The following is a 22,796-nucleotide window of genomic DNA, read 5'->3' as shown; positions in this document are numbered from 1 at the left end:
TTAGTAATTGAGGACTCATTTGGCAGGAGGTGTAATTGATAACTAATTTTAAGATTAATTTAAAGATAAGTTTATTTTATGTTTGATCGAGATGTCAGACTCCACGTTGTGGGATTTCACTGAATTGTTGTTGTTGTATGTTTGATTGAAATGAAATTGCATAACACCTTATTTATATTTAATTATTTCATAATTGTAATATTATTTTTATCGGATCATTTGTTCTCCAACCAAACGAGTCAAATTGTTTCATTAATTGAAGGGCATATTTGGTCATTTTTCACTACTACGTGCATCTGCCATAATGAGGAATACATACAAACTTCTGCAAAAAGCAACTGCCCATTTCTATGAAAGTCTCTGTCAGTCTGCTTCCTCACCGTTTGATCAAACAAACAAACACACACACCCCTTGTGTGTTGTTCTCTCTGTTTCGTTCATCATATTTTCTCTCATTTCTAGACAAGTTCAACAAAAAAAGGTTACCCACTCCAGGTATTCTGCTTTTCATTTTCTAACGAAGAAATGGGGTTGCATATCATGCTCTCTGTTTCTTTTTCTCGTTTCTTCAAGTGATCAATGTATTTTTACTACTTTTTATTATACGTATTTCATATTTTTTTGTTTGTGAAGTGGGTTTCTGTTGTATACTATGTTGCGTGGTTGATAATGTGAATGGATTTTCTGGGAAAAAAGAAAACAATATACTAATAGTTAGGGCTTTGGCGCTGAATGATTTTTTTTGGGGATGATCTCGATAATATTGCTATATTTTATCAACATAACATTATATTTTAGTACTTTAATTACTGCAGTCATTTTGTTGAAATGTTGCTGGTACTTCTGAAATTAAATGGTGATTCTGGAACTAGCATTGTTTTTGGGGTCGTTTGTTCAGAGTTTATTTTTATTGTTCTTTTTATCTTTAGAACAATATCATCAGGGTTGCTTCGATGGTAGCTAAATGATGAATATTTCGGTTTAATAGAATTTTCGAATGGTGTTATTTTCTTTCCCTCATAAAATATATACTCTAATGGATAAAACTGATGCCTAATATAGCTGTTTTGAATGTATTTGTTTCCGATCTGTGTTTATATTGAGCTTTTCATGGGAAGTTATCAATTATACCTTGTTCCTGGGTGGAGGGAAAAATATTATTATATGGGATTTAAAAAACTAATGGACTGTTGGATTGTGGGCTATTCTGGAGAATGAAGCTCTAGAGATAAAAAAGTACAACTTGTATAGTGAGGTTTGGAATTTGACTTGTTTTTTGCTATTTTCTGGACTACAAATGCTCTGTTGTTGTGTCCGCCTACTCAGTGTCTCAGTTTTAATTCTGGCATTATTTGATTTTTTTATTATCTTCTTTTTCACCTTTAACATTTCTTCTTCTTATGTTCGTGAACAACCTCTCTATCTCCACGAGGTGGTGGTAAGGTACCCTCCCTAGACTCCACTTGTGGGATTTCACTGAATATGTTATAATATATGATGACAAATTGTTCTATAAGTTAAGAGAAATCCTTTTGATACATGGGGATGGCATGTTATGCGCCATTATATAATTATTTTCTATGCCTTGTTTTACCTTTGTATTGTCCTTTTCAAACTGTATTGTTATGTGTTACTTGAGTCGAGAGTCCTTAGAATAGCATCTCTATCTCCATGAGGTAGAGATAAGTCTACCCTCTCCAAACCCCACATGTGGGAATACACTGGCTATGTTGTTGTTGTTGATAAATAACATATGTGACTGTTTAAATACGTTTTATTGATGCAAGTTTTTGTTAACTATGACAAATAGGAGACACTTCAAAAATTATTGCTCATGGCATCATCAGACGAAGAGGGTGAAATTGTTCCCAGCTGCATAACCAATTACCATTTTGTTGATCGCAATGGAGCACCTGTTTCATTTTCCATTTTGCCTCTTCAGTGGGGTGAGGAAGACATACTTGGGGCACTGAATTCAGAGATATTTTTACGTGGAACTGCAGACGATGGGCTTCAGCACATCTACAAGAAGGCTCTAGCATGGAGATTTGAACTTTCTTATGCCCTGCCAGAAATTCATGTGCTTTCCAAGTATAAAATCTGGATCAAACTCCTTAAACCCCGAAAAAGTTATGCAGATACTATCAGAACAGTCCTCATCACTGTCCATTTCCTCCACTTTGGGAAGCAGAACCCAGACACAGTTGGAGAGATTGTGTGGAATTACATTGGGAAAAGTTTAAGGTGCTGAATGTCACACCTAAATCCTTTAAATGTTTTGTTGCCAATTTTGGTTATAATGGAATCTACTAAATCAGTTCTTTTAGTGCATATGAGGTACTACCTTCTAAAGATGATCTAATAGAGCACATGCCAACAATCAAAGAAGCTGCAAGGAGGGATAAAGATTTATCTAGTTCCAAGGTTGTGATGCTTTAGTTATTGGTATAACACGTGTGTTGTCGTGTTGACTTTCTGCATAACTATCTAATTCTCTTGGTGTGTAGGTAGCTGAATGTAGTTTCAAAGTATGTCTCTTTTCTGTAAGACCAGTGAGAGTTTTGCACCTAAGGGTGTGTCCTAGTGGGTCATGATAATCATGAGGTCTCGCGTTTAAATTCATAATACTAGGTGATTCCTTCTCTTTTGTCCAAGCCTTGATAAACAGAGTCACCCGATACTTGTGTTGGTGGGAGATAGCAGGTACCCCATGAAATTAGTCGAGGTATGCGCAAGCTGGCGTGGTCATCACAGTTATAAGAAACAGAGACTAGCATTATATGAGCATTTATTGAAATGATTTAGGTGTCCTTACTGTTTTTCTAACTTTGGTTCCTAAGTTGTGCACATGTCATTGAGAGAAACCATTACTAAACTCAGGCTGACAAGTTAAGCTCAGATTAGCTAATAGCAGTGCCCTGCAGGAGCCTATATGTTTAACTGTTTAAGGTTTAAGATATATTTCAGTACAGCATGACTAGTCTGATCCTTATTTGATTGGTCTATCACTTACTTGCTTTTGAAACTTATGTGGGATACTGCATCTTGTCCTTTGAGAACTAGTTCTTCTTCTAGTTGCTAATATCCTACCTTGTTGTGCCATCACCAGCTTCTGCTTTTTCACTGCATATACATTAACATTTCTGGCGTTATCTGTACTGAAATTTACATTTTAAAACAGAGTTTTAATGCATTTCTATTGGAGACATCACAAAAGAGGATACATGGTTATGAGGTTAGATGCAATTTATATGTTACCTCTTTTTATGCTTAATTAAGAATTATCAGTTCTTAGTTGTCGCTTGTCTAGCAGTGCAATCAAGCAAAAAAGATACCCCGGTTTATTAGTGAGACCGATATCGATGCTGATAGTGGTGCCAATGATGATGCAGATGAAGACGAAGATGAACAATTTGATCACGTTTGTGCTCTTTGTGATGATGGGGGAGAACTTCTGTGGTAACTCAACATTTCTATTATAAGGTTTCTATATCTTGTCAAGGTGTAAACATTAAACATGGGCAAACAAATGAAAATTTTGGTAAAAGTAATTAGAACTTAGAAGGGCTAAAATTATACATAATTAACTCCAAAACTTTGTCACCCATGGCTCTAGGAACAACTTAAGTACATCATATGATCATTTGTTTTTTTTTCTCTCTTTATTAGTTAATGGTTTTATTGATGTATAAAGGGGGAAATCCCTTGTACTAGATATACAAAAAGTAAAAAATCTCAAAAAGATGTATGTTTCTCTGTTAGGAGCATCCACCATCTATACTGATTGGAATCTAATGGGTGCTCCCAAAATTTGGAAGAAGACAAAAACGTATCTTTTTATATGTAGTTAAATCACTTCAATGCCCATTGATTTCTTTCCTTGGAGATAATATATAAGGGTGGCAAAGGGTCACATCCCATGCTTAATTTCTTCCTTCTTATCGTTTTGATTTCCAGCTATGGAGCATGTACTGTACCCTCCTTACCCATTCAATTCCGAACTAGTTCCAAGCGACATCCCATAATCAACATGCTAGCAGATAATAGCCATCATCCCTTGATTTTCCGCCCTACACATGTATTACCAATTAACGTTAAACCTTCTTCTTTCTACTTCTCGTATAACTTCTCTGCTGTGAAGATAGTTTCACATGCTGCTAAGTGCAAACCATGCAAAGAAGTAGTGCTTTAGGATTCCAGACTAAGAAGTGAGGGTAAGCCATGTTCACCCTCCTTAGTAGGCTATATAGTATAATGATTTCATTGTGAATGACTTATTTCTCTATCCTTCCAATTCCATGCATCTTTTATGTTTTGAAACTGGTAATATCTTCCGATTTCATGTATCTTGACTCGTGATTGATATTTGTTAATTATACAATAGCTCAAGATTTGGAGCTTCACAAAATTTCAATCTTACAAATCTCTACTAAATCTTAGGTCCTGCAGAATTTCCCCTTCCTCTTTGATACCAGTTTATCTGAGAAATGTTAGTAAATTGTTTGTAGGATATGTTGGAAGTTGTGGGGGATGGCATTTTATAAGGAAAAATCTCCCCACCATCTCTATTTGCAAAATTGACTTTGGCTCTGTTCTCACTATGAATCTGGGAGGATTCCTTCCATATCTCTGTCATACATGGAGATAGGGTTAATTCCTTCATGTAAAAATTGACAAGATTCCAGTTGAATTAATGTGAAGATTTGGTAGGAAGATAATTCTTCTTTGGTATAAAAAGTCAAGATAAGAAATTTGTACTTGAAATATTGGTAAACCATTAAATGGTTTCACAAGATAAACCTTAACATTTTAACCCATTGTGATTTCATGGATGACATCAAGAGGAAGATTTCATTCCTATAAATAGGTAGCGCTTGGTTCATTTGTAACACAACTCTCACTTGCCTTCTCATCTTCTAAGGCATTTGATGTTCTTTCTCTCTGTAGTATTTCACTTGTATTTTTTTGGTGTGAAATAAATATTGGTTGGTTGTGTCCGAGGATTAAGCAAAAGAAAAAAAACTTTTGCGAAACCTCGTAAATTTCTAATGTTCTTATTATTGTTGTCTCATTTACTATTTATTAGCTACTTTTAGATATAGCAGTTGTGATTTCATCACTCTCCATATATTCGACATCCGCAACAATTGGTATCAGAGCCAAAGTTTTATCTGAGTATGCTCTGTGGTTGCAGCACAGTCTAAACTTCCACGTCAAAAAATATTTATTTTGGCCTTTTGCAATTGCTAGCTAATAAATAGTATTTGTAGAAAATATGGAAGATAAGAAAAATGATGAGTCCACATGGAATGCCAATTATACGTCATCATTGGCATCTTCGCTTATGACAAAAATTGCGTCAAATGCGAAATTTGCAGTTGAAATTTTTGATAGGTCAGGACATTTCGGAATGTGGCAGGGTGAGGTCCTTGATGTCCTTTTTCAACAAGGGTTAGACATTGCCATAGAAGAAAAGAAGCCAGACGGTGTAGGAGAAGAAGATTGGAAGATTATCAATCGTGTTGCTTGCGGTACCATTCGATCTTACCTTGCAAGAGAACAAAAATATCCATACACAAAGAAAACTTTTGCAAGTAAATTATGGAATGCACTGGAGGAGAAATTCTTGAAGAAAAATAGTCAAAATAAACTTTACATGAAAAAGAGACTGTTGCGATTCACATATATCCTCGGTAGCACAATGAATGATCATATCACCAGCTTTAATAAGTTGGCGATAGATTTACAGAATATGGACTTTTACTGATGCGTTAATGTTGTTAAGTTCACTTCCCCGATGAATTCAAGCACCTTGAAACTACTTTACTTCATGGGAATGATGAAGTTCTCTCTTTAAACTTAGAAAGAAGAAGTTTGTTCTGCCTTGTATAGTTATGAACAAAGGAAGAGAGAAAAACAAAAAAAGTGGAGAAGCAGAAGCACTGTTCGTGAGAGGTCGTTCTCAAAATCAGACGATAACGAAGAAAGGAAGATCCAAGTCAAGATCCAGACCCAGTAAAGATGAATGTGCCTTTTGTCGAGAAAAGGGGCACTAGAAGAAAGATTGTCCAAAGTTGAAAAGAAAGGTCAAACCAAACAATATGAAGGCCGTCATGGATTCAAATGTAGCTGATTGTGATGACTCTGATTTCTCGTTGGTTACTATGGAGCCATCCAAAGCATCTGATGTATAGTTGATGGACTCAGCTTATAACTATCATATGCGTCCCAATCGGGACTGGTTTGTTGATTTACAAGAAGGAGAATGTGGAGTTATTCACACCGCAAACAATAATCCTCTTACCACATATGGTATTGGTTCAATCTGATTAAGGAATCATGATGGATGGAGCAGAAAATTAACAAATGTTCAATATGTATCGAATTTGAAGAAAAATCTCATTTCTGTAGGAGCCCTAGAATCAAAGGGGTTCAAAATCGTTGCAGATAATGGGGCAATGAGAATATGCTCTGGTGCACTGGTGGTAATGAAGGCAATTCGAAGAAACAATAATATGTACCTGTATCAAGGTAGTGCAATTATTGAAACAGTGGCAACAACATCCAGTGACGACAAGGAAGCAGAAATGACCAAGCTATGGCATATGCGCTTGAGACATGCTAGAGGAAAATCCTTGAAAACTTTATCAGATCAAGGATTGCTGAAAGGAGTAAAAACTTGCACCTGGAGTTTTGTGAGCATTGAATCAAGGGAAAACAGACAAGGGTTAAATTTGGAACAACTATCCATAATACTAAAGGTATTTTGGATTATGTTCACTCTAATGTTTGGGGTGCTTCCAAAACACCTTCATTAGGTGGGAAACACTATTTTGTAACCTTTGTTGACGACTTTTCCCAAAGACTGTGGATGTATACAATGAAAACTAAAGATGAAGTTTTGGGAATTTTTCTCAAATGGAAGGCGATGATAGAGACTCAAAGTGGCAGAAAGATCAAGTGTCTTCGTACAGACAATGGTGGAGAATACAAAAATGATCTTTTCAGAAAGATTTGTGAAGATAATGGCATCGTCAGACATCTCATCGTCAGAAATACACCACAATAGAATGGAGTGGCAGAACGCATGAATTGGACTTTACTGGAGAAAGTTTGGTGTATGTTGTCCAATGCTAGCTTGGGTAAAGAATTTTGGGCTGAGGCAATAACATATGCATGCCACCTCATTAATCGTCTACCATCTGCTGCTATTGATGGCAAGACACCATTAGAAAAATTATATGAAAAACCTGCTAAAGATTATGGTTCTCTATATGTATTTGGCTCAATTGCATATTATCATGTAAGAGAGTCAAAATTTGACCCAAGAGCAAAGAAAGCTCTATTTATGGGGATTAATTCTGGAGTCAAGGGATATAGTTTATGGTGTCCAGAAACAAGAAAAATTATTTTCAGCAGAGATGTTACCTTTGATAAATCTACCTTGACAAATAAGGTAACGATTGAAGATGTCAAACAAACTGATGGTGCTTCAAAGCAGATGGAGTTTGAGGGAAAAATAATTTTTCCAACACAAAGAGAAAATGAGGAAACAATAGAAGATTTTCCTCTAGAAGAAGAGCCAGTTGAGGGGGAGATTCAATCTCAAGAACCTCAACCACAACTTGAATCAATAGCAATCAGCAAGCCAAAGAGAACAATAAGAAAACCTGTTCGACTCATAGATATGGTGTCTTGTGCAGACTCAATTGCAACTGATGGCAGTCCAAAGTTCAGAAGAAGATAAGTGGAGGATAGTCATGAATGAAGAGATGCATCCCCTCCATAAGAATCACACATGGAAATTGGCCAATCTCCTTGAGGGCAAGAAAGCAATTAGGTGTAAATGGGTATATGCAAAGAAAGAAGGATTTCCTAACCAAGAAGATATTCGCTTCAAAGCAAGATTGGTGGCCAAAGGATATGCTGAAAAGGAGGGAATTGATTACAATGAGGTATTTTCTCCTGTCGCAAAACACTCCATTAGAGTTTTGTTGGCTTTGGTAGCACAGTTGAATTTGGAATTAGTTCAGTTGGATGTAAAAACTGCATTGTTACATGGAGACTTGGAAGAGGAATTCTACATGACTCAACCAGAAGGATTCAAAGTTTATGGAAAAGAAAATATGGTGTGCAAACTTGAAAAATCGTTATGTGGATTAAAACAATCATCTAGGCAATGACACAAATGATTTGACAAGTTTATGTTGCAGCAAAAGTACAGAAGAAGCAAATACGATCATTGTGTGTATTTGCTCAAGTTTGAAGACGGATCCTTTATATATCTCCTCTTGTATGTTGATGATATGTTGATAGCTTCTAAAAGTCCAGAGGAAATTAAGAAGCTGAAAACTCAACTAAGAAAGGAGTTCGAGATGAAGGAATTGGGTGAGGCGAAGAAAATTCTTGGCATGGAGATTAAAAGAGATAGGCATTAAAAGAAACTCTTTTTATCTCAAAATGAATATATGAAGAGGGTACTAAAGCGATTTGGTATGAATGACAAAACGAAGTCGGTTAGCATTCTGCTTGCTCCTCACTTTAAGCTTAGTGATGCTATGTCGCCGAAAACTAAAATTGAACAAGAGTATATGCGAATGTCATTGGTATCTTGATGTATGCAATGGTTTGCACAAGACCAGATATTTCACATGTTATGGGAGTTGTAAGCAGGTATATGCATAATCCTAGAAAGGAACATTGGCAAGCTGTAAAATGGATTCTACGGTATATTCATAATACTGTAGATGTTAGTTTAGTTTTCGAGCAGGAAGATAGTTAATATCTTGTTGGATATTGTGAATCAGATTATGCAGGTGATTTGGACAAACGAAGATCAACTACTGGCTATGTTTCCACTATTGCAAACACACCAATTAGTTGGAAGTCTACTTTGTAGTCAATGGTTGTTTTTTCTACCACTGAGGCAGAGTACATGGCGATTATAGAGGTTGCAAAGTAGGCAATTTGGATTCAAGGGTTGCTTAGAGAGCTTGGTATTGAACAAGAAGGTATCACAATATTTTGTGATAGTCAAAGTGCTATTCATTTAGCAAAGAACCAATTTTATCATGTAAGGACAAGCACATTGACGTCCGATATCATTTTGTATGAGAAATCATAGAATAAGGTGGAGTCATAGTGCAGAAAATTCGGACTACAGATAACTCTGCCGATATGCTGACAAAAGTGGTGACTGCGATCAAGTTTCAACATTGTTTGAAATTGATCAACATTGTTGAACATTGAAGATTGAGGTTGAAGAAACAATCAAAAGTTGTTGAGAGAAATTTGAAAATGGAGAATCTTGCCAAGGTAGAGATTTGTTAAAATTGACAAGATTCTAGTTGAATTAATGTGAAGATTTGGTAGGAAGATAATTCTTCTTTGGTATAAAAAGTCAAGCTAGGAAATTTGTTGTTGAAATATTGGTAAACCATTAAATGGTTTCACAAGATAAACCTTAACATTTTAACCCATAGTGATGTCATGAATGACATCAAGAGGAAGATTTCATTTTTATAAATAGGTAGCTCTTGGTTCATTTATAACACAACTCTCACTTGCCTTCTCATCTTCTAAGACATTTGATGTTCTTTCTCTCTGTAGTATTTCACTTGTATTTTTTTGGTGTGAAATAAATATTGGTTGGTTGTGTTCGAGGATTAAGCAAAAAAAAATAAACTTTTGCGAAACCTCGTAAATTTCTGACGTTCTTTTTATTGTTGTCTCATTTACTATTTATTAGCTACCTTTAGATATAGCAGTTGTGATTTCATCACTGTTCCAGTTTCATTGACCCGATGTGGAATTCCCAAGATCATACCTGCGGTATTACGAAAACGACCCAAGTAGGCTTACAAATTAGATCATGATATGATCAAGTGCTTTCTGGGTCGTCTTAGACCTTCTAATTGGTATTTATCTCTCTGTATATTCGGCTTCCGCAACACTTCAATCCAACTTGTGTATGCAATGTATTTTTCTGCTGTGATCCTTCTCAAAAATATTTGTTTATTTATACTGAACCTTGAGATCAAATAGTAGGGCCCTATCAAACACCTACAAATCCGTCACTCGTATTCATAACCATCTTTCTGTTGATCAAGTGGTACTTCTTGACCTACTCATCTGCATCTGACTGAAAATTCCTCTGCAGTTTCTCCAATCTGTTCACCATGTGGGAAATAGAGATATCATGTAATCCCTAATCTTCTATTCTATTAATTGTGCTATAGTCTGTTTGTTAAGTCAAAACAAGGTATCCTAGTGCTACAACAAATTGTCCCAAAGAGCAGTGCCAAAGCATCGATGCTACATCCACTTTAAAGAAATTATTCCTGTGATCAATCTTAAAGAGAAAATAGCAGATTGTACACTGGCTAGCATCACAACTAGGCTTCTCTGAATAGTGATGCTTATTAAAAAATTGATTTAGTGGTTAAAATTCCACTCTACACATAGGGCTGGGTTCATTCCACCAAACATCTAACTTTTTTCCAATATTCACAGCCCCACCCTCAAAAAGAATTTAAATGGGAAGTTATTAGTCCCAATTGAATTCCATGGAACATAATTCCTAATCGTAGTTCTTCAAGTCTTTGATCCCTAGCCTCCACTATACTTCCCTTCCCCTCCACCCAAGAAATATGAAGAGAAATTGATATTTGTCCTGTCAGTTCATTCTCAGAGCTAAGTAGCGCGGACTCTTCACTTTCGATGCCGCATCTGTGTCGACACAATATGGGTGTGGGATCCGTAACGGATATGGTCAATCGATTTTGGGTACTTTGACCAAAATCGATTGAGAAATTCAAGAAATATACAACGATTTCTGAAATCAAAACAAAATCTTCGTGAATTCATAATTTAGGCATATGTTTTTTTTATTATTAAAAGATATTTGTATTTAAAGGTCCGCATCAGAAGGTGCTTTAAAAATATTTACATGTCAATATCATTGTTGAATGTGCAATGAACTTAAGAAGCCTATCATTACCTATATATCATTTGCAATAGTCATGTTACACAGTAAACTTAAGAAGCCTATCATGACCTCTATATCATTTGCAATAGTCACGTTACACCAAAAAAACAGTAAGGGGATGTATTTGTACTTACTAATAATTATATATTCAAACTTTCTGTCAAAAAATTGTGCTTTCCTTCCAAATAGTCCACCATATTTTAGACATATTTTTATTACTCTACTTTTAATACTTGAATTATATTTAGCCAAATCCCACACCGTTATCCATACCTGGATCCATACCACCAAATTTTAAAATTTAGATCACGAAGGATTTTGACCTCTAGATCCGCACCCGTGTCGGACACCCGCACCCGAGTCCGAAAGTCTCTCAGAAGTAAGCTGTTCTGATCTAAAGAACTGAGATCATAACACAAGTAACTAGACTTTATGTTGGACTAAATCATCTGGCTCCTGTCTGAAGCTTAAAGATGCTAGAGGAAAAAGAGGCTAATAGAAGAGATCAGCATTGAACTCTTTTAAAAGGCATCATCTTTTTTGTTGCTGCCTTTGGATTGTATAAATCCTTTTTTGTATAGCATTTTGCCATGGATTTACCTTCATTCATTTGTGTGATTTTAATCCTAAGATGTTTGTGAAAAATTATGGTATTTGTCCTTCAATGATTTGCAGAATGTCGTACTGCTTTAATGTGTGGTCTGTCTGTATGCTGTATGTCAGTTGTGAAGGCCGCTGCATACGATCTTTCCATCCGACCGTGGAATCTGGAGCTGAATCTCTTTGTGAATCTCTTTCTTACAGAAATCACCAAGTAGGAGTCTGAATTTTTTGTTCCTTGTCCTGGTTTATCAAAATTTTGCTGCTTCTTTCTATATTTGGCATCATTTAAGGGTTTATCTAACTGCACTCGGAAGTGGTTAAAGTTTTCAGCATATGGTTGTTTGTAAAGTTTCAGCATGTGGCTTCCCTTTAACAATAAGATGGAAGTTTTAACATATGGCTGTTTCACAGGCAATCCAGACCTTCTTGTGCAAAAATTGCCAATATCAACGACATCAATGTTTTGCTTGTGGCTTGTTGGGATCTTCTGACAAAACAACTGGTGCGGAGGTTTGAATTTCTTGTCCTTTATACACATGAAAATCTTAAGGGTAGAATCGACAAAATGCCGAAATTTCTAATTTTCTTCTTTGATTTGAAGATAATTCTTTTACCTGTTATTGTTTTCTTCTTCTTGTACTTGAGTTTGATGCACTTGAGCTTCTCTGTCTTTCGAGGTAGTGGTAAGGTCTGCGTAGACTCTACTCTCCCTAGACCCCACTTAGTGGGATTTCACTGGGTATGTTATTGTTGTTGTTGTTGTGTTGTTGACTTGAAGATAAAATTTCACAAATCTATGTTGTAAGTTCTGTCCCTTTTTTCTTATTTTGAAAAGGCAACACTTTGTACTATAGACCAGTACTTAGGTAATACTGAAAACCCCTCAAAAATTAAGCAGTTAAAACAGAAAAAACTCCTCAATTCTAGCAAGATTCTAAAACTTCTAGTATAGCTTCTGCATCTACGGGGGTACTCTTTGTACGCCAAAAACATAATAACAAAATACAGTCTGTTTTAATCTTCTGTAATGTTCTACTTCTGTCTCCAAAACACCTGGCATTCCTCTCCTTCCAAATAGTCCGCCAAATATCCAGTAGCTCCTGTTCTTTTCTTCAATCCCAGCTTCCTCCCAACTAGAGAAATTGTCAACAATCTTGCTAGGCATTGTCCAATGTATGCCTCTAAGATTGATGAAAATCTTCCATAGTTGGTCAGCAATTCTGCAGTGCAAAAACAAATGGCCAACTGTCTCAGCTGCCTCTCTACTTAAACAGCAGTGTGTGACTAAGATGATATTTCTCTCTCAAGTTTACAACCTCCTTCGCTAGCAGCCATGAGAAGCATGCCACCTTCAGAGGTGTTCTGGCTTTCCAGACTTTTTTCCATGGCCACTTGGTGGTCTGTGGAAAGGTCATGTTAAGAATACTGTACCCTGAACTCACTTTGTAAATCCCTTTGCTGTGTCCATTCCACCATAGTCCATCCATCCCATCTTTTAGCCCTTGGAAAGTTTGGAAAGTTTCAAGTGTTTTAAAGAGCTCAACCAGTCGTCGGATTTCCCAGTCATTCAAGCTTCTTCTGAAAATGAAATCCCAAACTTGAGGAGACCACATGTCAGCCGCAGTTCTGTCATGTTGTTGAGCTAAATCAAACATGTATGGAAATATCTTTAAAAAACTTCTGTTGCCTAACCATCGGTCTTTCCAGAAGGCAGTTTTGTTGCCATCACGCACTTTAATGACAGTATGGTTCTTTAAAATAGTCCACCACTTTCTTGTGGATCTCCAGACAGTTACACCATAAGGATTGTTTGCCTCCTTGGTAACCCAAGCATCCATCACCCCATACTTCATTCTGATCACATCACTCACAAAGATTGTGATTCTTGAGCATATTTCCGCAGCCACTTCAGTTTTAGGGCCTCACTTTGAGTAGAACTGTAGAAGGAGTAATTATTATATAGGCTGGAGGGATGATTGAAGGGAATAATTTATCAGGTTTAAGGAAAAAATGGTTCTCTTATGAGGAGAGATAGAAACTAGATTGGACTGCGGTTAAAGAAATGCAGGAAACCACTTTGTTCTTAAATGCAGAAAACCAAGAGAGAAATTGGTTGGGAAAGATGGGTAGGAGTATGTTAGGATTAAAGCAGGTTGGCACATCAGAGTACGTCTATCTTCTATTTCTCACCACTGGATAGTCCTAGCATGAAAATGGTAACACTTGCTACATTCTGGAACAATGCAAGTAATTTTTGTCATATAATAGAATATGATTAATCTTCTGCCTAGCTGTTTTGTGTTTAGCTCAAATGAAGAGACTTGGAAGATGGTTTGGATTTCTGCAGTTTAACCAGAGCATTTCTGATTCCCAGAATATGGACGAATTGGAAATTAGATAATACTGGAGATACTAATATATGTTTCTTCTACATATCTTCCATATCTTCACCTCACTGTTATTCTATTTTGATATCCAAATTGCTCACCTATGCTTTATTTGCACAATATCCCAAAGGTCTTCCCTTGCATTTCTGCAACTTGTGGACACTTCTTTCATCCTAAATGCGTCTCAGAGTTACTTTATCCGGGTGATAAATGTCGAGCTTTGGAGCTGCAGAAGAAAATTGTATCTGGAGAATCATTTACTTGCCCTGCTCATAAATGTTCCATCTGCAAGCAAGGGGAGGATAAGAAGGAATATGAGTTGCAATTTGCAATTTGTAGACGCTGTCCAAAGGCATATCACCGCAGATGCTTACCAAGGTTTCCTTAATCCTATTGTCTTAATTTTGAGTGGTTTGATTAAATAATATTAAAGGACAAAGAAGTATTGGCATCTTATGTTTTGTGTTTTCTTGTTGATTTTTCTAAGATGCATTTCTTTTGAGCCCTCCTATTATGACAAAAACATCCAGAAAAGGGCTTGGAATGATCTTTTGCCCAGTCGTATCTTGATATACTGTATGTAAGTATCATCTGCAACTTCAGGAGTCATGAACCATTCATGTTCTTAATTTCTGTTAAAAGAATTACCAAAACCTACCTCTTTCCCAGGGACCACAAGATCATTCCTAAAATTGGGACTCCAAAAAGGGACCATATTCTGTTTCCTCATATTGATGGGAAAGCAAACTCACAATCTTCAGGACTTCCATCTGGACCTGTGAGGATGCTCTCACGAAGGAATAAGGTTCTTGGTTCTCTCACTGAAACAAACTTCCTGAACATGAAAAGGCCTTTGGAGGCGAGGCATAATGCTACTGAACTTGGTGATTCTTATGGAAAAGGTGCAAAATTGCTTGTACTTCTTGTTCTATAATTGGTCAAAGCTATTAAGTCTATTAAAGATTTACATCTATGTCAGGAAAACAATTGAAACCTCCAACACAGGAAAGAGGCAAATCGAAGGCGCCACCAAAGTTGGCCTGCGCCCCACAAAGTACTGTTAGTGGCAAGACAGTGAATGTCCGACCAATTATGCCTGTGATGAAGAAGGACAGCATTTCACAGCAATTGGCAGATAATGAAATGAAAAAGAGGTGCTCAATGGACTTCATCACGTTCTTAAAGTGGAATCATCCTTCCCTTAGTTTCAAGTTATATATTCCATCCATGATAGAAATTTTAATGGATTTTAAATGCATTTGGTTAACCTGTTTACTTTGCATTTGATACTTGGTTTGCAGAATGATGACTTTGATAAAAAATTCCACCTCTTCGTTTAATGTGGAGGAATTTGTGAACGAGCAATACCGGAAATGTATCGATAGTAACTCCCGAAAGTTTTTCACAGACAAGGCCATTACCTTGGGAAAAGTGCAGTGTTCCGTGAAGGTATATCAACTAGTTCAACAATGAAGAGAATGTACCCATTAATTTTCTTCTAATTTCTTCTGCAGTTTCCTCTTATAGAAAATCTTTCCTCTTTATGTTCTGGATCAGGCTATTCAAGTAGCCTTGAAGAAACTAGACGAAGGATGCAGCATTGAAGATGCCAAAGCTGTCTGTGAACCAGAAATTCTAAGTCAGATTTTCAGATGGAAGGTTGCTCCACAAGACCTAAAATGTTCTTACATATGAACAAAGGCTTTATATAGCTACATTCTTGCTCATGACATGATGTATTATTTTCTGATTTAATTTGTTGACGAGTTTCTTGCTCCATAGATTTACGCTATGTGGTGCAGTAAGTTCCCTTGGTGGGTGATACATAGGGAGTGCATGTCATGTCCAACAATTCTGAAAGGAAGAGGAGTGTCGATATGACATATCATATATACTGGGAACAGAAAGAAAGGATAGGGAAAGAACTTTTAGGGTTTAAAATCAAGCCCAAGAAAATTTTAACAAGGCCCTAGTTCTCTTTGGAAGTGTTAACCCATGAAAAATACTTGACAAAAGAGTTGGTTCATATTAGTGACATCCTCTGGTTGGAGCTAAATGAACTATATCAATAGAAACGTAGTACCTCTGTTACTTCTTTTTAACCAACAGCTGAGATGTTTATCTTGCTTGGATGGTGTTATTAGTTGTAAGAGTATATTATATTATTGAACTTAGTACTTGCACCAACAGAATTCTAATGCATTTCTACAAGTTCCCACGTGTGATTAAACAAGATGCAGTCATAACTTTGGGTTAACTGTTTCCATGATAACATAAATTTCTTGTGCAAGAATATAATAACACCCTTTGATGGTCTATACCTAGTCCAAAAATTAAACCGAAAATCTGCCTCATCTGTTGGAAGTTCCTGCATCAATGCATGCTTGAAAACCAATTCCTTTATTAGCTTGTGGAAAAGAGTCCCTAGCTCTTCTTTCTTATGCACTTTTTAAATTTCTCTAGATCGTTTCTTGCTAAAGACTAGGCAAATAATTTGTGCACTTGAAGGTAGTCTTCTGAACTTTCATGCATTGCATCACAATAAGTTGTACATTACAACAATTAAGTTTTTTTAGTTCGACAAATGTTGTTAATTATTGTGAGAAGAAGAGGCTTTGTATGACAGCATTTGGAGAATTGGCACCATCAGCTTTGTAATAGTATGGAAATGTTAATTTTTTTTCTTTTTTGGGAAATGTTTATTTCGTTCACCTTGATGTTCTCAAAATCTCGCGTCGTCTTACATAATACAAAATGTAAGACATATATCTCAGTGTCAATAGCCTGTTCCTACACAAAGATATGGTTGTCCTTTCTGTACTGGAGACTCTTACTTCTTCCTGGAATAGTTGGTAAATACAGCTTAAAAATCTTCTCTGGTTGACTGATTGCAAGAAGATTTTTTTTTACTGGAGGGGTGTAATTGGTGATTCCTTTTGCTTCTATTGCTTTACGTATGGAATATGACCATATATGTGAAAATCAAGACGCATACCTTCTCAATTATGGATACTGGAAGTTTCTGCAGTATATGGATCTTTGCTTTCTACTCAAGAAGTGACTGAGATATCTTAAGCATTTTGATCTCTGTCAAATGACTTGCTAATCATTTCGAATTGTTAAGCTGTATTGGAGCCTTTCATGGTTGTTTTTGATTGACTATCTGATAAATGACTTGCAAATATTCATTTTCTGTCTTGTATGTTACAGAAGAAGCTAGGATCTTATCTTGCCCCTTTTCTTAATGGGATGCGCTATACATCTTTTGGTCGCCACTTCACGAAGGTGGACAAACTGAAGGAGGTATGCCCTGTTTTTGCATTTTATTTATTATATCTTGTATTTCAATCGGTGTTGTTGTTGTTGTATCGTGCATTTCAGTGGGAGTGATAATATAGCTGCATTGCACTAGTAAACCCTGTCTTCCATGTTCATGGTTTTTCTAATCGATGCAACTTTAAAACAAACTCAATAAAGCCGGTGTACTAGTAAACCCTGTCTTCCATCTTCATAGCTTTTCTATTCGATGCAAGGTTAAAACTTCCCCCAGAAACATTCTATGTGAGGAAACAAATTAATACCCTGGAGTTTTGCATGGATGTTTTCAGTTTTTTTAACAAGATTCACCCAAAAAAAGGAAAACAAGGGTCACCAGGAGTGCTTTCTGAAAGTAAATAGAGCTGTATAATTTCAGAATATGATGTAGAAGTTACAATAACAAATTTCAAACACTTTCTTATTTGGCTAAGCCTAGATAAAAGTCAAGATAATCATTCGGAATATTGTAATAGAATATTATTGATGATTATGTCTTTGCTGAAGCTCAAGAGAGCTATTAAGTATGGCTTTGCACAATATTTGAGTTGAAGTTGAAAAATAGGATTTGGAGTTGGAAAATGGTTTGTCGAAGTCACGTTTGGACATGTACTTGGTTGGCAAGTTGAAGATTTGAAAAGTTACGCTTGAAATACTCATTCAGACTGCTATTTCAATATTTCACTTGAAGTTCAAATGATATTTTTGGTTGAAGTTAAAATAATTTTTCACTTGAAACCCAAAATTTCATGGCCAAACCATTAATTGCAAGTATTTTTCAATATCTGAAATACTGAAATAATTATTTGATGGCCAAGCAAGCCATTAAGAATGTTGTGGAATATGTAATGATTATGTCGTGATAATTAGGAGTCTTTCTGTAAAGAAAAGAGAAAGAAGAGATATTGGGGAATGAATAGCTTAATTATTCCCTCAAGCAAGTTAGAACTTATGTAGTGGTTACAAGTAATCCAAAAAAGGAAAGGAGAATAATTCCTATTCCTAATTTACACTCTTACAAGGATTGTAAACCATTTCCAAATACAAGGAATGATCACTTAACATATTTACATGTTCCAAACATTAACATTCTTAATACTCCCTCTCAAGTTGGGATGTATAAAATGGTGTTGTCAAAAGCGTGCTTAAGCTCGGAAGCGAGGCTCAAAATATGTTGAGCGCTTCACCTTCTTCAATGTTGCATTAAGGTTTTAAGACATATTTCCTTAGCAAACGAGCCTTTCCTGAAGAGGTCACACTAAACAATGGGTATTTCACTTTATTGTAAAAATATTTAAATTTCTTTGTCCATATATTTGTTATTCATGCTAATATTTATTAGTCTTGGCTAAACATATACTATATATTTGTTTTTTTTTCCTTTCTAATTGTGCCGTTTTTCGTTAGAGCCCACACTTTATTTGCTCTTTGTGCTTAAAGCCCCAACAGACCTTAGTGCTGTTTTGCACTTTTCGCTTTTGATAAAATTGGTATAAAATGTACATTAAAATTCTTAATACTCCCTCTCAAGTTGGGATGTATAAAATGCATGCTCCTAACTTGATACACATTTACTCAATTCTACAGCTGCAAACCGGTTTTGTGAGAATATATGCTACTAACTGATCATTCAAGTTGATGAAACATATCATAATGCAAATACTTGTTTGACCATCAGTATTTGAATGTAATGAATTTTGGTGTTTGGAAGTACTGGTGTAGTATTAAAATACTAGTTTAAGAAGTAGTTCAAGTGAAATAATGGTTTCCATTTACAAATCTTCGACTTTCACATACTTTGTGAGATAAAGTTCATGTCCAAACACAACTTCAACTTCCAAATACTCCTTTTCTACTTCAACCAAATTTTTCCAAATGCCTACGTTATATTCTAATATATAACCTACTTGTATTTTTCACTTCAATACATGACATTATTCCGCCCACTGTTTTTTGTTGCTCGTGGTGATTAATGGTATCAGACTTATTATGTGTTTTTAATGCAAACTAGAGGCTGAACTATAGCATGCCTTTCTGTATACAGGTGGTTGATAGACTAAGATGGTATGTGCAGGATGGTGACACGGTAAAAAGTCCTTATAAGTTTGCTTCTTTATTTCCTTGTAGTCTCCTCTCTTCTTGTATTAGCATCATAACCTGCCTATCTTTTCTTTTTTGCTTTTGGGGTGGGGGTGTAAATTGTATTTTTGTTCGACTTAAAGATAATTTCTGAACTTTCAAAATTCAGTCGCCTAATTCTTGTAAAAATCAGTATGTACTTGTAAGCTTTATGATGAAATGATAAAAGTTTAAGCCAATAAGATATTTTGATTTCATGCAATATCAGATGACAAATAACTGAACAAAGAAATGAATGCTTAAAATATCAAAGAACACATTAGAATTCTTATGCTGGTCTTCCAAAGGCTAAGCTTGCATCCAGTTCCCTCGACTTCCAAGGTACTTCACTTGTTTTTCTCGATTATAAGCAATCAATGGTTTTCACCAATCACCGTGAACGTTGATTAGAATGAACGATTATATAGTTGGTTTTCCTTTCACTCACCTAACACGACTGCATTGATGGTTGTTCACTCGCTCACCACTGAAGATTTGTCCCATACAGTATCTTTCCTCTTTACTCCTTTCACTCTTTTTCAAACCAGAGAATTGATTGTCTACTACAAGCTTCAGTCAATGTGTTTTTGAGTATTTGCAGACTAAGGAAAGTAATTTTATTCTCTCCGTGTATTAGTGTCTCCACATTTCTCCATGGATCCAACATTCTGACCTCCGGCAGATCATAAATGCTCTTGCTAGGTACTTTAAAGTCTTCGTAATAGTCTGTTATCTGCGTGCAGCTTTTTATACTCCTAATTAATCTCCTTTTGGCGACGGCATACTTCTTGGTTACTGGGAAAATCCTTCAAATTTTCTCCTTTTGTTGGAACTTAACGCTTTCTCATCAAATACGTCAACTTTCTTGAATTTCTTCTGAACTGTACTGCTTTTTTCTTTCCCTTGTCAACTTGAGTAATGATCTTGAAAGAGTCTTGCATTTTCCTTATTCGGGCCACCACTTTTTGTCTCCATTTAGCACTTCTCCTTGCAAGAAAGTCAATTGTGGAGACACCGTCCAAGCAACCTTTTCAAAAGTTGCTTGTTGCTCCTTTTTGACAGAAAAAGTTTGGCAAGCAAAATTAACGCGTAAAATTTTTATGCGTTTTGTTTCTCCTATAAATAGAGGTCTCGTGCCCTCATTTAATTCATTCAGAAAAAGAGAGAGTAAGAATACAAAGAGACTTATACACTAAGATAAATATTATAGTCTTGAGTGTCCTCTTTAGTAGTTCCTTTTATAAGAGAAAAGTGTTTATTGTTGTTTTCTCCTTATATTTGAAAGCAGTGTACTCCCATATTATCATAGGAAAATTCTTCTACCCCGTGGTTTTTCCCTTCTATCTGTTTGAGGGGTTTCCACGTAAAATTCTCATGTCTAATTTATTTTCATTATTTATTATCATATCAAACTTTAGTTGTGGTGCTTTCTCCCCCCAACAGTGGTATCAGAGCCCTCGATTATTCTGTCTATTTTATGCGAAGGTACTATATGTGAATAGTAAATTTTCGTGAATAGTAAAATTCAGTGAAAAGTACTATTCACGTGAATAGTAAATTTTAGTGACGGTATATTTTGTCACGATTGTTCGCAAAAATATTCAGAAACGATCTAGAAGGGTGTGAAGCAAATAACAATGTCAAATACAACAAAGTTTGATGTTGAGAAATTCAATGGGACTAATTTCTCATTGTGGAAAATGAAAATAAAAGCGATATTGAGAAAGGACAATTGCTTAGCTGCAATTGAAGGCAGACCCACAGACTTCACTGATGATAGCAAGTGGAACGACATAGACAGCAATGAAATTGCTGATCTACACTTGGCACTAGCTGATCAAGTGTTATCTAGTGTGGCTGAAAAACAGACTGCAAAGGAAATATGGGATACTCTTACGGAGTTGTATGAGGTCAAGTCTTTAAATAATAAAATCTTCTTAAAAAGAAGATTGTATACTCTTCGAATAGCAGAGTACATGCCAGTTACTGAACACATCAATACATTGAATACTCTATTTTTGCAACTTACAACAATGGGTTGCAAAATAGAGGGGACTGAACGTGCGGAGCTTCTACTTCAAAGTCTGACTGACTCGTATGATCAACTCATCATCAACCTGATGAACAATACAGACAGTCTAGTTTTCGATGAAATTGCAGCCACTGTCTTAGAAGAAGAAAATTGGCGCAAAAATAAGGAAGACAGACAAGCAAGTTCGCAGCAAGCTGGAGCTTTGATGATGGTGAGAGGAAGACCAACGGAACGTGACCCCAATAAGAGTCACAATCATGGTAGATCTCAATCAAGAAGTAAGAAGAATATCAAGTGTTACAACTGTGGCAAGAAAGGGCACTTCAAGAAAGATTGTCGGTTCAATAAGAAGAGTGAACACCCTGAGCCATCAAATGCTCAAGGAAATGTTGCAAGTACCTTAGATGATGGAGATATTTTATGTAGTGAAGCAATATCAAATAATGAAGGCAGAAAATGTTTCATTGATGTCCGGATCATGGACACAGGAGCAACATGGCACATGACTTTCCGAAAAGAATGGTTCCATCAATATAATCCTATCTCAGGAGGGTCTGTGTTCATGGGAGACGATCATGCTTTGGATGTTATTGGTATTGGGTCCATCAAAATAAAGATGTATGATGGCACGATATGCACCATCCAGGAGGTACGACATGTAAAAGACTCGAGGAAGAATCTATTGTCTTTGGGATAATTAGATGATAATGGATGTTCATATAAGACTCATGGTAGAGTCATGAAAATATCCAAAGGAGCATTTGTAGTGATAAAAGCAGAAAAACTTGTTGCAAATCTATATGTGCTTAAAGGTGAAACACACCAAGAAGAAAAAGCATCAACTGCGTCAGCAAGTCCATTTGAAGAATCAACGATGATATGGCATCGTAAACTTGGTCATATGTCGGAACGAGGTTTGAAGATTCTTGCCGAGTAAAAGCTTCTTCCAGGGCTCAAAAAGGTTTCACTACCTTTTTGTGAGCATTGTGTTATCGGTAAGCAAAATAAACTGAAGTTTAGCAGTTCCTCTGCTAAAAGCAAGAAAATATTAGATTTGGTCCACTCTGATGTCTGGCAAGCACCGGTGAAGTCCCTAAGAGGAGCAAAATATTTCGTGTCATTTATTGACAATTACTCCAAGAAAAGTTGGGTGTATCCAATCAAAAGAAAGGCAGATGTTTTTCCGATTTTCAAAGAATTCAAAGCGCGGGTGGAACTTGAATCAGAGAAAAAGATCAAGTGTTTGAGGACAGATAATGGAGGAGAATACACTAGTGATGAATTTGATAACTTCTGTAAACAAGAAGGTATTAAACGGCAGTTCACGGTGGCATATACTCCACAACAAAATGGA

At 36.1% G+C, this 22,796-nt stretch overlaps 1 protein-coding gene across 3 annotated transcripts in view; it reads left to right on the top strand.

The window, feature by feature from the left end:
• The first annotated feature begins 342 nt into the window (after nucleotides 1-342).
• LOC129875926 (protein ENHANCED DOWNY MILDEW 2-like) overlaps nucleotides 343-22,796 on the top strand; it is a 28,938-nt gene continuing 6,484 nt past the window's right edge. The window contains exons 1-15 of one of the 3 annotated variants that reach the window (XM_055951166.1): nucleotides 343-495; nucleotides 1,811-2,244; nucleotides 2,328-2,424; nucleotides 3,182-3,235; nucleotides 3,314-3,459; nucleotides 11,711-11,801; nucleotides 12,002-12,100; nucleotides 14,108-14,355; nucleotides 14,465-14,557; nucleotides 14,647-14,879; nucleotides 14,957-15,131; nucleotides 15,279-15,426; nucleotides 15,535-15,636; nucleotides 17,188-17,280; nucleotides 19,337-19,378. In XM_055951166.1, coding sequence (XP_055807141.1) covers nucleotides 1,835-2,244; nucleotides 2,328-2,424; nucleotides 3,182-3,235; nucleotides 3,314-3,459; nucleotides 11,711-11,801; nucleotides 12,002-12,100; nucleotides 14,108-14,355; nucleotides 14,465-14,557; nucleotides 14,647-14,879; nucleotides 14,957-15,131; nucleotides 15,279-15,426; nucleotides 15,535-15,636; nucleotides 17,188-17,280; nucleotides 19,337-19,378 — 2,031 coding nt within the window. In that variant the 5' untranslated portion in view covers nucleotides 343-495; nucleotides 1,811-1,834. Of the gene's footprint in view, nucleotides 496-1,810; nucleotides 2,245-2,327; nucleotides 2,425-3,181; nucleotides 3,236-3,313; nucleotides 3,460-11,710; nucleotides 11,802-12,001; nucleotides 12,101-14,107; nucleotides 14,356-14,464; nucleotides 14,558-14,646; nucleotides 14,880-14,956; nucleotides 15,132-15,278; nucleotides 15,427-15,534; nucleotides 15,637-17,187; nucleotides 17,281-19,336; nucleotides 19,379-22,796 lie in introns of those variants that run through there. The other 2 variants (XM_055951167.1, XM_055951168.1) reach the window with 2 other exon arrangements.

Source organism: Solanum dulcamara, chromosome 12 (assembly GCF_947179165.1).
Source record: "Solanum dulcamara chromosome 12, daSolDulc1.2, whole genome shotgun sequence".
Taxonomy (NCBI): domain Eukaryota; kingdom Viridiplantae; phylum Streptophyta; class Magnoliopsida; order Solanales; family Solanaceae; genus Solanum; species Solanum dulcamara.
The sequence above is the reverse complement of the archived record's forward strand: the minus strand, read 5'-3'. Positions and strand labels throughout refer to the sequence as shown.